A 15,895-nucleotide genomic window follows, 5' to 3' on the forward strand; every position below is an offset into this window, starting at 1 on the left:
TACAAGTTCTGATTCAGATATTGTCACAAAACATTTGAAAACAGATATTTTCTGTACCACTAAGTAACTTCCCAAAAAGCAACACCCACAAGTACAAAATTGCTGAATAAAAATTTTCAGTCACATTTTCTGATCTGGATATATAAAGTTATTCGATTCAAACCAAGTTAAGATTGGGGCTACACAGATTTCCTATGATTTTCTTTTATCTTTAAGATGCAGTTTTAAAACTGCATGCAAAGCCTCCTTTTATGGAATCTACAGAAGCACTTCCAGAGAATGCCCAACATCATTGAAATGCCGATCATCGTTAGGCACTTGAACACATACACCTTACTTACTCACGTTTAGAATTTGCAGCTATTTCCTAACATCATTAGAAAGTAATAACACCTTCTTGGCTCATGAATACAAACTGTAATTTATTCATATTTGGGAGGGAGTTAAAACATGAGACAGAAAATTATTGCAAGTTCCTAAGCTTTTACTCTTCCCTTCGCCATCCAATAGCCCCGTGTGAAAATGCACCTTCCAACAGCCAGATGACACAACATCGTTCCATGACTGGACCAAAATAATCCATTGTGTGTGTGTGTGTGATTTTGATACTTCTCCAAGAAAAGGCTCATATTTTGTTCAGTAATTTTGTAGTCACAATTGAACATTTTAACCAAGAGCTTACATGTGTCCCCATTAGCTGAAAACATTTCAGACAAACATTTATTGCACATGTACACACACCCACAACTGGACCATTGTCTGAGGTTAAGTGGAGGAAACACTGTTATGTTCAGAAAACAGGAAAGATGTAAGCCCATTTTTGTATATATTTTAATACTATTATTTGGAGAGATAAGCAGGAGAGCTGATGATTAAACAAAGTTTTCTGAATAGCTTTAGAGTGTTTTTTGGCCAGATTTCAGGACCGGAAGTCACCAGCCTCAAACCCTTTGAACAAGAATGGAAGTGGGTGGCATCTCCTCCAGGAGAAGTGCCGCGTGGAGACGTTAGGTCCGCTTTCTACCCACCGAGAAGCTTCTCAGCCCTTGCCTACCGCGCAATGCCACCGTCAAGTAGTTACATGGAGAAAGCACTTTAGCAAACAAGCACCAACAGGCGGTGATAATTCTCATCACAATCTGCAAACTTTCACCTGGACATTGAAATTCACCCGCAAAAGACCTCAGTTCACTGTGATAGGATGACCCACGGTATCTTTATGAAAAGGAGAGCACACTGGCACTTAAAAAAGTAAAACAGAAAATAATGTGGCCTTATGTGGACAAATAAATATGGATGTCTAAGGAAGTCTTCGCATTCATTATCTATTGCTGTCTTCTTGATTTGGTTCCACTGAGAGTTTCTCCCCAAGTTTCCTAATAAGTTCTGCTAAGTCTTCTGTATTCTGAGATTTTTCTTCAAGGAGTTCATAGCGTAGGCTTGAGATATCTTGTTTAATTTCCTTCAGTTCTCCTTTAAAAAATAAGAGCAATAAGACAGTTATAAATACATAATGCATAGAAACGAGTAATGCTGGGATAGGTTGAAAATAGCCCTCCATGCGCACATATCGGTATTTGGAAATTTCTCAATGGACATAGCTTCCTAAAGAAGTAGTTTTCTACTTTCTCAATGAGCTATAGCAGGGAATGAAAATCTTATCACTAAATTATAACAGAAGCCCTCCCCAAGTACTGGAAAGGGAGGGTCAGTGGAGAAAGTTGTGGGGCTGTTAGTCCCTTGTCTCCTCAACTGCATCTTCATCCTGCCCAAACAATTGTTATTTATCTAGCAAGTGAAGGCCACCCTCAACTCCGGGATTAGCGATGTCATCCTTTCTTCCCTCCCCTTTCCCGGCCCATCTCTCTAGATGTCCTTCAGCTCTGTGTGGAGCCTGAGAATCTGGCTCTCCCTCACAGGCTCACTCGCTTGTCCCTGGATTCAACTCACCTTCATTCACTTCATCGCTCTCCTTATCCACCTGGGCTTTCAGTACATATCTCTTAATGAGCCGCTTCATTATTTTCTAGAGAGAAAGGAGAAGTCCATCTCAGTTTTACTTCCATGTGTTGGGTGGAAAAAAAGATCAATGAGTCAATGAGAGCAAACAAGGTTTATTGATTATGAAATTGCTTCCAAAACAGGAGTACACCGAACTGGAAAATGTAAAGGGGTTGATTTTACACAATTAAAATCCCCCTTTAAAGCTTAGAGGAACAAGCATCTTGCCTTATGCTTTGATTAATTAATCACTTTTCATTTTTTTTGTCTTGGGAAAGTTGGTCATGGAATGCTAAACTGGCTTATGTTGGTTGGGGGAATGCTGTTAAATAATGCTAATAACTATTAGTAGCTCCTACTGATAAGGAAAGCTTGCTTAAATTTCTGTTCTGCGTAAAGTTGTGTTTCTTGTAAATGGCCTTATGAGCTAATTGTTGTTTAGCTCTTTCCCCAGGGAAGTCATTTTAACTCTTGCTCTCTGAAAAAAATTAACACATGACAAGTTTCTCATTTGGAGCAGGTTTGATTCATCCTCCCATTGGTAAGCTCGGTGGCCGTGAGGACTATCAAAGATTAAGACAATTTAGCTCATGTATAACGTCCACAAATTTTATTTTTCACATCACCTGGGCCAATGCCTTTAATTCTTTGCTAATGCCTGAGAAAAAGAACCAGTTTATAGAAAACATCCCATTTTTACATCCATCACATATACTTTATTTGCAAAGTGGAAGAACAATACCCACGACCTTTTGAACAATATCCACGACCCTTGGACAGGCCTTTCAGTAAGGCACAGAAGACAGGTGCCACTGCTGGCAGGGTTCAGAAAGCAGTCCAATGCGCACATTTTTCATCTTCTCCTCATCTAGGTCCAGACCAAGTTTTGCTCTTAAACTTGTTAATAACTTGGAAATACCTAGCTTGAAATTAATACAATGTCTTCACCTATGTGTGAGTTTTACTATATATAGGCATTTCTTAGTATTCACCGATTTTGCATATGCAAAATTCACTCACCGACTGCTCTCACGTCAGTTCTTATTCATAGCGACCCTGTAGGACAAGGCAGAACTGTCCTTATGGCCCTCTGAGCCTGTAAATCGTTACAGGAGTAGAGAGCCTCGTTTTTCTCCCACAGAGCAGCTGGTCATTTTGAACTGCTGACCTTGCAGTTAGAAACCAAACTCATCCCCCACTAAGCAGTAAATTTTAGTTTATCACCCCAAATCAATGCTCATATTGCTTTTTACAATCAGACATGCTGTAAGAGCAGATATAAAAGTAGAAGGAAGAAATATGGAGATACTTAATTTTCCCTGTTGAACAAAAGGGAAGAGACTTGACCTACTCTCTCTTCACACTTGATCTTAGCCAAAGGGCGAGAAGCGATAACCTACTCTCTCTTTACTTAAGAGTGCTTACATTTGGAAACCCTCTCGCTTTTTGATCTTCCTTTTTGAAAGGCAAACACATCCTTTTAAAGGTTAAATAAGCGACCGGCCAATTTTACCTCCCAGGAATGATTCCTCACAGAACTGGAAGCCATCTCTTTGGAATATTCTCAATCAAGGTAGATGCACCTAAATCTCCCCGTTTTCTGGTTCTCAGGGGCTCATGCATAGGGACAATTGTGAGGCTGGTGCAATACAGGGCAGTGTGTCATCCTGTTGTGTAAAGGTATGGATTGGACCCACCTGGATGGCATCTAATAGCCACAACAAGCTACAAACTTACTTCTGGGAGAAAAAAAATATGAAGAATTTTCCCCCTTGAATAAAAACAAGAAGGAAGACCATGTGGCTATCCAACTTACCAGGTAACTCAAGATGAACTACATGTGAAAAATGGTTCTGCCAAGTCCTCTAATTGAGGGCTTGTGAATTTTTAAGAATGATTTTGTTAACTTATAACTCACGTATCTTACACTTCATTTGGTCATATTAAAAAGAGTTGTACAATCAGCACCACAGTCAGTTCTAGAACATTTTCTTCCTACTTGTGCTCATTGTTATTAGCTCCCTGTTTCCCTCCAACTGCCCCTCCCATCCTCCTCATAAGCCATCAATCCAGTTATTGTCTCTATAGACTTATCTATCCTAAATTTCATATACTGGAAAACAGACACCATGAAAACAAAACAAAACAGTCCAACAATAACAAAATAACCAGAGAAAAACTTAAATTGAAAAGAAAGCAGGAAATACTAAAAACCTGAAAACTTAAAATGGATCCAAGGAGAGAACAAATGATAAGGTGTTGGATTTTAACCTGACTTGTTCTGCAACAAGCCACTTTCCTCTGCACTCTGCACTCCCGAGGCTGTTCGCGTCTCTGCTCCATGCCAGAGGGATTCATGCCGGACGAGGCTTAATCCACCTGTGTTTCCTCCTCACTCTCTTTTCTTAATACGAAAACTTTAAAATGGGTCGGAAGGGAGCTATGATAGTAACGACACCTGTCATAGTTGAGCTTGCAATGCTCTCTGGCTGAGCGCAAGGTTCTTCACATTGCTTGACTATGGCCAGAGAAGATTCACTGGAGACAATCCATGTGGGACCCTGCAAATGGAGTTGGGGTTTCCACTGTCATTCAGAGCCTTCTGCACACTGGGTGTCCTCAGTTTAGCACTGATAGCATTCCCTCTCTTAGATTTAAATTTTATTATTTGTAGTCCTTGGATCACACAGGCTGGTGTGCTTCCTTCCATGTGTACGTTGTTGTCACCTCACGTAGAGGGCTTCTTGTTTTAAGATGAACCTTTAAGACCCCAGATGACATTCTTTTTGATAGTTTTCTTCACCACATCTTCAGTGATCTTTTCATGAGGGTGTGCTTCGAGCAGGACTGTCTCATAAGAACTCATTTTTCTAAGATTGGGGCTAGAATTTAGTTCAAGCTCCAAACCCAATCGCATCTTTCTAATTTATATAGAGTCTCTAGTTCACTAGTAATTACTTTTGGGTGTAGTGGTGGCTCAGTGACAAAATTGGTCATTGCACCTCATAGGCAGCCATTATCCACCTGAGAGGGTTACTATGATGCTGAACGGGTTTCAGTGGAGTTTCCAGACTAGGAGAGACTAGGGCAAAAGGACTGGTGATCGACTTCCAAAAATTAGCCAGTGGAACTCTGTGGATCACTGTGGTCTATTCTGATCTACTTCCAAATATTAGCCAGTGGAACTCGGTGGATCACTGTGGTCTATTCTGCAACCGAGCATGGGGCTGATGCAGGCCCGGTGGGGCTGTGGTCTGTTGCCCGTGGAGTAGCAGGAGTGGGGTCAAGTAGGTGGCAGCTAACCACAGCAGTATTGGTTTATCTTGAGAACATAGCTGAAATGGGTTACATGGATTTCTCGTACAAAAGGATGAAATGCCTTTCTGGTTTTGCAGATGACCAGTGACGTACACCACATTCTGGGTTAACATGGATTCAATAATAAAACGGTTTTTTATCTTCTCCTTTTATGAGGAGTTGATATGGTTTGGCAGAAGACTTTGTTTTTAATTATGCCTCCTCAGCCAAGCACAATGGCCAACATTCTGAGCGCCCTGTGTGCACATTTCCAGTGGAAGTTGTATACGGTAACACGAATTCTTCTTGTTTCAGTCTCAAACTGAAGATGACGATCATTTTGCCTATCACTTCATGTCACCTGTTGTGCACCTTTGTTCTTTTTGTTGCTGACATTTCTGCTTAAAATGCCCCCAAACATAGTCCTGGAGTGCAATTTGGATTTCCTAAATGCAAGAGGGCTATGACACACTGCAATGTGTTAAATTGTATTGCCCCTAAGTACGAGGCTACTTGATGGAGCTATGATTCTGTGCTTGGGCAGTGATGGAATGATGTAAATAACAGCTATGCAGTAACGGAATCATCCCACATATGCGATATGCTGTAATCAGCCAGCCACCAGTAAGGGGATTACGGTGCAATGCAACATCCTTACTTAAGTCACAGCCCTGAAGGGACGTAAGTGGAGTCTCCTTGGAGTGTGGTCGGCATTCTTTTTTATTTCACAAGAAATATGGAGCGAGAAGGCAGCAGATGAGGGACCCTCAATATCACCAACAGAGAAAAGCTGGGAGCAGAGAACATCCTTTGGCCCCTGAGTCCTTGTGCTGAGAACTTCCTGGGTAGGAGAATATTGATGCTCAGACACACAGCACGTGAAGATATCTGAGGAACATATAGCCCATAGATGCTGGAAGGAGACACGGGCTTTCCTCCTAAACTGTGAGTCGACATGGAGAGAAAGACTTTTCCTTCGCCAGAAATGGGCCTTTGGATTTCTACCTCTGAAACTGAGAAAGAACAACTTTCTGTTTGTTAAAGCCATCACTTATGGTATATCTGTTTAACTCAGATCTATGCCTTACAGGGAAAGAAGTAACATGTGCTAGTTGAGCTTTGTTCAGACATAAGCTACAGGCTACGAAGTCAACGTTAGTGAAGCAACACTATGTAGTAAGTAAAATGTCTTCAAGCAGAAACGCACAGAAGACGAGGTTACATATTGATAGGTTGATGAAAATGTGTCTAGAGCCTAAACTTCTGTTTCCTCTAGAGCAGGGGTCAGTAAGCACTTGAGACAGACAAGCCAATCCTGTCCCTCGCAACAATTTTAAAAGTGTTCAAAAACCATACATTTATTTTTACAAATCACCATTACTTGAACACTAGCCTTTAAAGATTTTATAGGTGAAACTATGATAGTTTGATTTTCATTTTCAGTTTTACTTCAGAGTCACATGTACACACCGGAAGAACGGTCTATGGCTTAGAAGTCACAGTTTGCCAGCCCCTGCCCTAGAGCAAAGGTTCGGTATGTATTAATAAAGTTTGCAGTAACATCGTAGACTACAACTACTCTGAACAATGAGAACCAGCTGTGCTTTTTATGATAAAGTCCCACCATGTACACAGGAGGTTATGGATGGATATATAACTAAACTCAATTTACCATCTAAAACTCAACATTAAATTGTGGATAAGAAGAGTCTACTTCCAAAATCTTAGTCTATGGATATAAGTGGATAGTTGGAAAATTATACTCATAGCCCTATTACTTATAGTAAAAAACCTATAATAGGCACTAATAGATTATTTTAACTATCATAACCCTCATTGCCATCAAGTGAATACTGACTCATAGTAACCCTGTAAGACAAGGCAGAACTGCCCCTAGGAGTTTCAAAGACTATAACTCTTTACAGGAGTAGAAAGTCCTGTCGTCTGTGAAAAGGCTGGTGGTTTTGAACTGCTGACCTTATAGTCAGCAGCCCAGCATGTAACCCACTATGCCACAGGGCTCCTTCTTAATGATCATATGTTGGTTATAATATATTTATCCAAAGGAATATTACACATGAATTTGAAATAATATCTTTTTGTGAAGTTTGAAATATAGGCTACGACACTGTTGCTCATTATATAAGTACTATATAAAAATATAAAACATACATATATATTACATAGTATTTAATGTATATGTTGCATTTTTTAGATAACACACGAGTCTTCATTGAGCTGGTTCTAACTCTGGGCACCCGTGTGTGTTTCAGAGTAGGACTATGCTTCATCGAATTCTGAGTGGCTATGAATGGGACGCTAAGAACACTGAGGACCAGAAAGAGGAAAATGCTCTAAAGTGGTTTGTGGTGACGACTGTATAGTTCTTTTTAATATGACCAAACTGTTGCGCTGTATGATGTGTGAATTACATAGCAAGAGAGCGGTTTTAAAAATAGAAGTCCATCTCCAGGCTTTTCTTCTTAGGTTCTTTCCATTCGTATGCGCAACCACATAATCGACCAAAAGTAACCACTTTCATTTCTCAGTGGTGAGGCGTGAGGTCATTTAATTCGTTTCTTCACGCTGTTTCTGCGGGGTGGGACGTTTTACAACGAGCACGCACGTTTCCCGTGGGCTCCATGTTGCCAGGACCTGGGTTTCTTTACTGCTGTGTCTTCTGCGCCATCAGAGACCCGCACATGCGCTCTCCGCTCAGTAAATACTTAGTGATTGAAAATAATGTTGAGACACAGAAAAATTCTACAAATTTATTTTAAGAATCGCACAATTTGAGAAGGTAAAAACTATAAATAGATAGCCTTATTTTTTCCATGCCATGCTTACCTGATATTGTCTTGGAGAATTATCGAAATTATTTAACTGGAAATCTTCTGAGCTCCTTACACTAGATTCCTTACTCTGACCAAGCTGTAATTGAAGAACAATCAGGGATCAATTGTTAATTACTCTTCATTTGAAATAATGTGCTCATTGACTAGCATGACAGTAGGACAGTCAGAACAAATAAATAGATGTGTGTGTGTGTGTACATTTACTACCACATCTGCTGCACTTGCTTAGCATCCTGTCAAGTGAATGGCACCGCAGGTGTGTTCAATATCCTAAAGGCCATTAGAAATTGGCTAAGGTGTCTCAGATTTTGTGACCTCGCATCTTGCTAGCATGAAAGTGATACTTGTCCCATAAGAGAGGGAAGCAGTGAGATGAGGAGAGATACTGTGAAGGAAGGCCCAAAGCGCTGGGACCTGTGAGGCAGACACCCACACCTGCAGTAGGGTGTGCGGGAAGTATAACCGAGAACCAGGAGAAGACTCTGTGATGAGAGAATTGAGGTGCCAATCGTTCCCTAAATGATCCATGTGGCTTTTAGATCTGTATAAGATTCTGTTTCGACAGCCCTATCCACCTAATATATATGCCTGAAAGAACGAAAGCCACCTTCAATAAAAGTAGCAACACCGTGTGCTAACAAATCTAAAGGGATATTAAAATCCTTTTTCTAAGGGGGGAAATTAGCTTTCTGGAGAACCGAGTAGGAAAACAGGAGCAAAACAGAACCGTTCCAACTGTGGGTGCAAATGCTTCTGTTGCTGTGGAGCTGACTCCGAGTCCTGGCGCCCCCTATGTGTGCACAGCATAACTGCTCCAGCCTCTTCCAAGGCGGGGCACTTCAGAAGCAGACCTCCAGGTCTATTTTCTGAGGTGCCTTTGAGGGGGTTCAAACCACCAACCTTCTGATGACTAGTCAAGAATCTAATCATTGAAGCCACCCAGAGAGCCCACAAAGGCCTCTAGAATACATTTAATTGGGTAGCACAACTTCCATCCGAAGAGCTGCTTTAACACTGCACCCAAAGTTCATCACAGATGATATATAGATACTCCTTGAATCAAGCTAGGCTGCTTTCTACATTAAAGAAGACCTGAAAGAGTACTTTTGGTGTAAGGTCTAATGATACAAGGTTTAATGATTATCTCAGAGCTAAACTTTTTGAGGCTCAATGGCTTCAGAAAATCTGGATTTTATGAGGATTTGAAATTCTATTCAGCTTTTTCCCAAAGTGGGGTATTTGATCATGAGCTTACATATGGAGTATACCAGGAGGGACAATTAGTAACTATAGCTGGGTAAGGAATTAATTATAAAAGAGTAATGAACCTTATCATGGGAAACTATGAGGGCCTATAGTTAGAGGGAAAGGTAGTTAGCGATTACAATTATTGAGAGGTCATGTGACAAGAGCGATCTAGCTGTGAGAAATGGTAAAGGGAACCTACTAACACACAAAAGCCAAAGTCATTGCCGTTGAGCTGATGCTGACTCATAGCGATCTTAAAAGACGGACCTAAACTGCTCTTGGGGTGCCCTAGATTGTAACCCTCTAGGCAAGTAGAATGCCCTCCCTCCATCTTTTTCTCAAGGAGCGGTTGGAGGTCTTGAACTGCTGACCAGAATTAAAAGACACGGAGGCAGCAAACTCTGAAGGCCACAGATTGGCTTCATGAGAACACACCTGTAGCCTGATAAATCCATACACCACTTGAAACTCTACAACGAAGACATAATTCATCAAATGAAAATAGACAAGAAATAAAATGACAAAAATTCTTAGAAACCATAAAGAGGAATGGCAATGGTCCCTGAGTACAACTTCTGAGTAAGTTACGTTTTATTAGAGACATGAAAGATGAGTAAAATACAGTTAGATAGTGAGGGTTGGGGAGAGAAGATTCTACATGAACAGGACAGTACAGAAGACAAAGTAGTTTAAGATTCAATGTAGTCAGTGCCGAGATAGTAAGGGGAGGTATCGGAGAATTATCTGATTGTTTTAAGGGAAAAATAATTAAAAAAAATAAGGAGGCCCATTGAGACTTTTGTAGACTGTTAAGAATTCATGCAAGAGTTATAAACAAGGGAGGTATTTGATGATTTATATTTGTAAGGATATTCTGGTGAGACTGGAGAGAATTTAATGAAGGGAAAGTCAAGGTTGATGTGTGAAGACATGTAGGCTACTGTCAGAATAGTTTGAGGAGCGGGAGAGAATATGCCTACACGTTCATTGTTTCTCTTTTCTGCTGTTTTATTTAAATTCCATGTCCATGACAGTCTGATACTTCTTATTATGGACTATACCTGCACTCTTAATTTTAAAAGTTCTTCACCCACATAACAGTGATATCATTAAATGGGTTTTGTGTTTGGGGATTATTGTGAAATAAAATATGCCAAATAGAATGATAACCAGGTTCAAAAATTACTGTTTATGCATGCTCAGAAATCTTAGCAATATCTAACCATGTGATACTCCTGCAACTGTTTAAGCCCATACAATAGTTATAAAAATAGGCGGCTCTTTGTGTAAACATTGTATTCAAGAAGCTTGTCTGTTGGTTCCTCTGAGATTAATTGACCTGGCAATTCATGGAGCCTAAGAAACAAAGGATGAAGCATCCTTGGTCTTATTCTACTTCTCCATTGCTCAAGTAACACCAACAAAATGCCTTGAAAAACAAGTTAGTGGTGTAACCAGGGGCCCTGCTCTCTTTCACACTTTCAAGATACTGTCTGGCAGAAAATGGTCTATAGACTAAGGTATAAGCACCTAGAAATGACCTTCATTTCCACGGATGCAGAGAATTGAACCTTCTCAAACTGTACAGTGTGTATGAAAGAATACAGGAAGAGGAGGAGGAGGAGAGGAAATGTGTCCGTATGCAGCATAAAGGAATCTGGTATGTGTGGTACAAATGCTGAGTGTATCATTAATTCCCTCCCAAATCACATCTCCAGTCCCTAAACATGGAATCTTTCTTTGACAAATGGAATTGACCACTTGGAGGTCAATTCTTCTTGATAGTTAAAGTTATTCCAAATTAACGAGAGTGGTAGATTATTAAAAGCTTTTGCCTCTATTTGATGCTTTTTCATTATCTTATTTGAAACCTTGGATAATATTCGGGGAGTTGAAAACCATCCATAATAATGGCCCCTTTCTCCATCCTCCTGTATGGTCCCCTTGCGTTTTTGCAGTGTCTTCTCATGAGACTTTCAGGATCCTGAGATTACAGGCCAAGAAGCTAAAGCTGAATCGCCCCATTCCCCGGTGAATTCAGGGGAAAGCTCACACTGGCATTAGGTACAATTGCAAGAGAAGACATTACAGGGAGCCCAGCGGGATCTGTAAGGAGGCGCCCATGTCCCAAGTTTAAAACTTCACCACCACCTGATTAATTGAACCAGCTTTGGCAAACATTTGATTTCTTCCTTGGATTTTATGATTCCACATCAAGAGGGTGACAGCTCTTAAATATGTGAGCGCTTTAGATTGAAACAGGAGAAAGATGGGGCTTTCTAAGTTAGTAAAGCGTTACAGTGTCAGAAGTCACAGTGGACAGTTCAACCCTGTCCTGTGAGTCAGCATTGACTTGATGGCAGGAAGTTAGATTCCAGTTTGGATTGAAAAAAAAAAGTGTAGAGAACATAGCAGGAATTTTGTCATTAAAGTAGCAGTATGGGAAGATAAACTGTTGCTTGCAGTACATTAAAAGACAAATCCATTATTTACCATTCTGGTAGTGTGAACCCACTTTGGGCTAAGCAGAAACAAAGGCTTGGTGATTTGCTCTCATCCATTACAGAGTAGGAAGCCCTATGGGACGGTGCTTGGCTGACCCTGAACTGACTTCTGGTGCACAACCATCCATCCTAAATCTCTCAATGCAGCCCAATGAAAAGTCTTATTTTACTTTAAATGGTCACGTGCTGCATGAAGGCAGCTCGTTAAAGTACCCCTTATTCCACTTAACAAGTATTTATTGAGTACCCCCACTACGTAAGGCACTGGCTAGATTTTGGTTCCTTGGTGGGGAGCATAAACATGAGTTCCAACAATAGGTGAAATATGACATAAAACAATATACAGTTTTCAAAATATTGTTTAGGTACCTTTTCTCGTGTAGCTATTTCTCTTTTTTTCACCTTTCTCTGAAAATGTCAGTAAAATGTCTCCATGTGCTTAGTTATTTTCACTTGAAAATTCATTAGGATCAGATTGTACAATTCATCCTAACAAAGGAAGCTTTGGTTCTCAAAGATTATCTTTTCAAAATAACATTGGTCCTAATTGAGGACTAAAAGGTGTAGTTCTTGGAACAATAATTGATTTTTTAAAAATCGGCTTACTTCATGCAATTCAGAGTAGAACTGACTGAAGATGCTAAGATAGCGTGTCTGTGAGTCACATTCACCCACTCTGCCGAACGTGGTCTCGAAGCGAACAATTTGAAGGCATATGAACAGAGTGGTTAATCATTCATAATTTTCAGATATACACGTTTAATAAAACATGGTAGAAATCACTTTTAATGTAAGCTACCCTTTTCAACTGTGTATCTGAAAGCTCATGCAGCATCCACGGTGACCTTCAGTGTTGTGGTCAAAGTCATGAAGATGGCGACTGCCTTTGATTCAAGGAGCATTTTTCTAACGGCTCATTGAACTAACATGACTCATTTTTATAGCGTACCTGGAGCAGACGTGGGGGCTGCGCTTGTGCACTTAAAGCATTTAAACCATCAAGAACGTCCAGAGAAGGTCTGAGTGAAATACAAACCGTATCATCTTAGACACGGACTGTATGAAAGAATGGGGGGATCTGAATTCGGTAAGGAAGATCATACCAGGAGAGTTTTTCTTAGTGGATTATGACCATCTTTCCACCTTTTTCACTCTGTTCTTTGAGTCACTGTGAGTTGGAATCGATTTTATTAAAATGGGTATTTTATAGAGCAGGAAACTGAGGTTCAGAGACATAACTCACTTTCCTGTGGCAAGATGAGAGGGGGTCCTAATCTGCATTGCTCTTACTGTGTCAGTTTCCAATGTAAAGTCTTAGAAAGGAAAGAATTCAGTACATTTTGACCAAAGTCGCTGAATTTAATATATTCACATATTATGGAAAAATTATAGGAAGTTTTTATTGTATTAGATATCTTGTAAAACAGAATTAGGAAGTGAATAGAAAGGGAAGGAGCCTCTACTTTAATTATCCAATTAATAATCTGCTGTTTGTATACACCAACCCATGGTTATATGTAATAGCATGTGCATTTAGGTTTTGCACATGAAAATTGTTATTCTTAAGACTAATCCTTCTTAATCTCTTATCTGTAAGAAAAAATGTCAATAATTGAAATAATAAAACTCTTATGGGCATAATTAGTATATAGTGCTCATTTAATATATGTATATTTATCAGTTTAATAATGTATTTTTGTAGTCATAATATTGTTAGCTGAAACTCCATTCTTTTCCTTCAATTAAGCATTGCAATGGAAGTACATGGAAACACAATTAAACTTGCAATACAGATGATATTACTCATACATTTTCTGCTCTTATTATTTAATTACACATTGGAATCATTGGTTGGTGCAAACAGTGAATGCACTCAGATGCTAAATGAATGATTGGAAATTATCTTAAAAGATAATAGAATTTTTCCACAAACTTTTCTATGCTCCTGTCCTGCTAGGCGTTTAATTTAATTTAATTCATTCACCAATATTTTGAGGTTGTAATAATTATAAAGGAGGAAATAGAGACTTAAGAGGGCCAACAATGTGACTAAGTTCATATTTGGAAAATGTGTGTATTGCTCCAATAGAAAATGCTCATTAAGCATTACTTCTGACATTTATTTGGGCATTATTCATTTCCATAAAAAAATGGTATTGAAAGGGGGCAGAAAGCTTGCCTCCAACCTGAGTCCTAATGAACACTTCAGAAAAACCACCTTGAAGGAGGAGAACTCACATCGGTTGGAGTCTCTCCTTCAAGAAGGGGCAACAGGGAGAAGACCACCCACTTGTTATCCAACAATGAGACCGTTGACCTATCAACCGGCCCTCCCCAGAAATGAGATGACACCCTTTTACAGGAAAATCAAGTTAAAACCAGGAAGGGCAGCATCTTGCGGATAAATGGGGAGGCGCAACCTCACATTGGGAATGGTTACTAAATAATAACTCTAAGGAACCTAAGGTGAGAACAAAATTGGTTTAAAGTCCTAGATAGACACCTTGAGTAATTTTCTACCCAACCCTTGGTGAGCCACACCATGGACTGAGAACAGGTTGACCTTAGATTCTGGTCTTACAGGGAATATGGCCTTCTCAAAGGGCGACACCAGAAGTGCTCGACAGGGAACCTGAATGAAGGAACTAGGTCCTACCCCAACTACCTGGAGCCCTTGGACTTAGGACTGCAGCTCCCCGATGGCAGAGGACGCTAAAGATGGCCACTCCAAGACTGTGGAAAGGGCAGTCATTGGACCTTGGTTGGGACTCCGGGTTTAATGGACATCCACTTAAAGGGGACCCAGATTCACCATATATTTAGTACCTACATGGGTCACTTTCATTAATATGACAGGTATTGATCTGATAGGTAAGGATTTGCCATTGTAAGAAATAACACAGGAAAACTTCCCCTAGCACCAATCCCTGTGCTGAATGTAAAAAGAGCCCAATCAATTAAGAAATCAATCCATGCAAAGCAGCACCTCTTGGGTTACAGCTCGAAGTTGGACTATTCTAACATAAACTCATATCGGATGAGTACCTGAACCTCCATGACACTGGATAAATTATTGATGTTATCAACGAAACCACCTATGCCACAGGGGATGATAGACAATGTTTTTCTTTTGGGTTTGTATTGTTTTTTGTTTTTACATTTTGTTTCTGTCTTTGTTTGTTGTTCTTGTTTTTGTCGTACTTTGATCCCCAACGTCAACCAGAGTCGTTCATAACCCATGGACAAGCAGATGGATACTGGATCACACTTAATTCTGTCCCCAATCCAAAAATTTCTAGTTCTTATAAAATAGCTCTGCTCAATACTCGCCTTAAAAAAGAGATCACTTAATATAAGGGTGCTCCAGCAAAGTGTGGTGAAGAAAGCAGATGGTGTCCAGTTATCAATTGGAATAGTCTCTGGGGTCTTAAAGGCTTATATTCAAACAAGCAGCCATCTCAGTGAGGTTTCAACTAACTTCACACGGAAGACACACACCAGCCTGTGTGATCCAAAGAGGACAATAACAAAATCCAACTCTGATGAAGGGAAAGGGTATCAGAGCTTAAGTGGTGAACACCCAAATTGTGGAAGGCTATGGAAGACAGTGGGAACCCAAAAGCCATCTGCAGAAGGTCTACTCAGATTAAGGCTCTAGCAGATCCCCTCTGGCCACAGGTGAGGGACTCTAACAGCTTTACTATTAGAGACTATTGTAAGCTTAATTATTATGGATCAAACAACAGTATAAATATGCTGGCTGGCCAGTTGACTTTCCTCTTGACCCAATCTAAATTTGATCTAGGTTGTTCCACTACAGAAATTTCTTTTCTATTATTTTAATATTGTTCTTGGTCTTTTTACCCTTTTATTTTAATCCTTATATTATTATTACTTTATTCTTTCTGCTTTATTTTGATTTTTATTGTTTATGCTAGGTTTCCAAGTTTATGAAACATAGACAGCACAGATGAATAGATACAATAACCC

General features: G+C 39.9%; 1 protein-coding gene across 1 annotated transcript in view; it reads right to left on the reverse strand.

The window, feature by feature from the left end:
• Positions 1–478: 478 nt before the first annotated feature.
• The window catches only part of TRPC6 (transient receptor potential cation channel subfamily C member 6), a 72,051-nt gene continuing 56,634 nt past the window's right edge, over positions 479–15,895 (reverse strand). The window contains exons 10-12 of the mRNA XM_075548724.1: positions 8,146–8,229; positions 1,951–2,026; positions 479–1,473 (exon numbers count right to left, since the gene is read on the reverse strand). Of these exons, the coding sequence (XP_075404839.1) occupies positions 1,322–1,473; positions 1,951–2,026; positions 8,146–8,229 (312 nt within the window). The 3' untranslated portion in view covers positions 479–1,321. The remainder of the gene's footprint in view (positions 1,474–1,950; positions 2,027–8,145; positions 8,230–15,895) is intronic.

This window comes from Tenrec ecaudatus, chromosome 4, assembly GCF_050624435.1.
Source record: "Tenrec ecaudatus isolate mTenEca1 chromosome 4, mTenEca1.hap1, whole genome shotgun sequence".
NCBI lineage: Eukaryota > Metazoa > Chordata > Mammalia > Afrosoricida > Tenrecidae > Tenrec > Tenrec ecaudatus.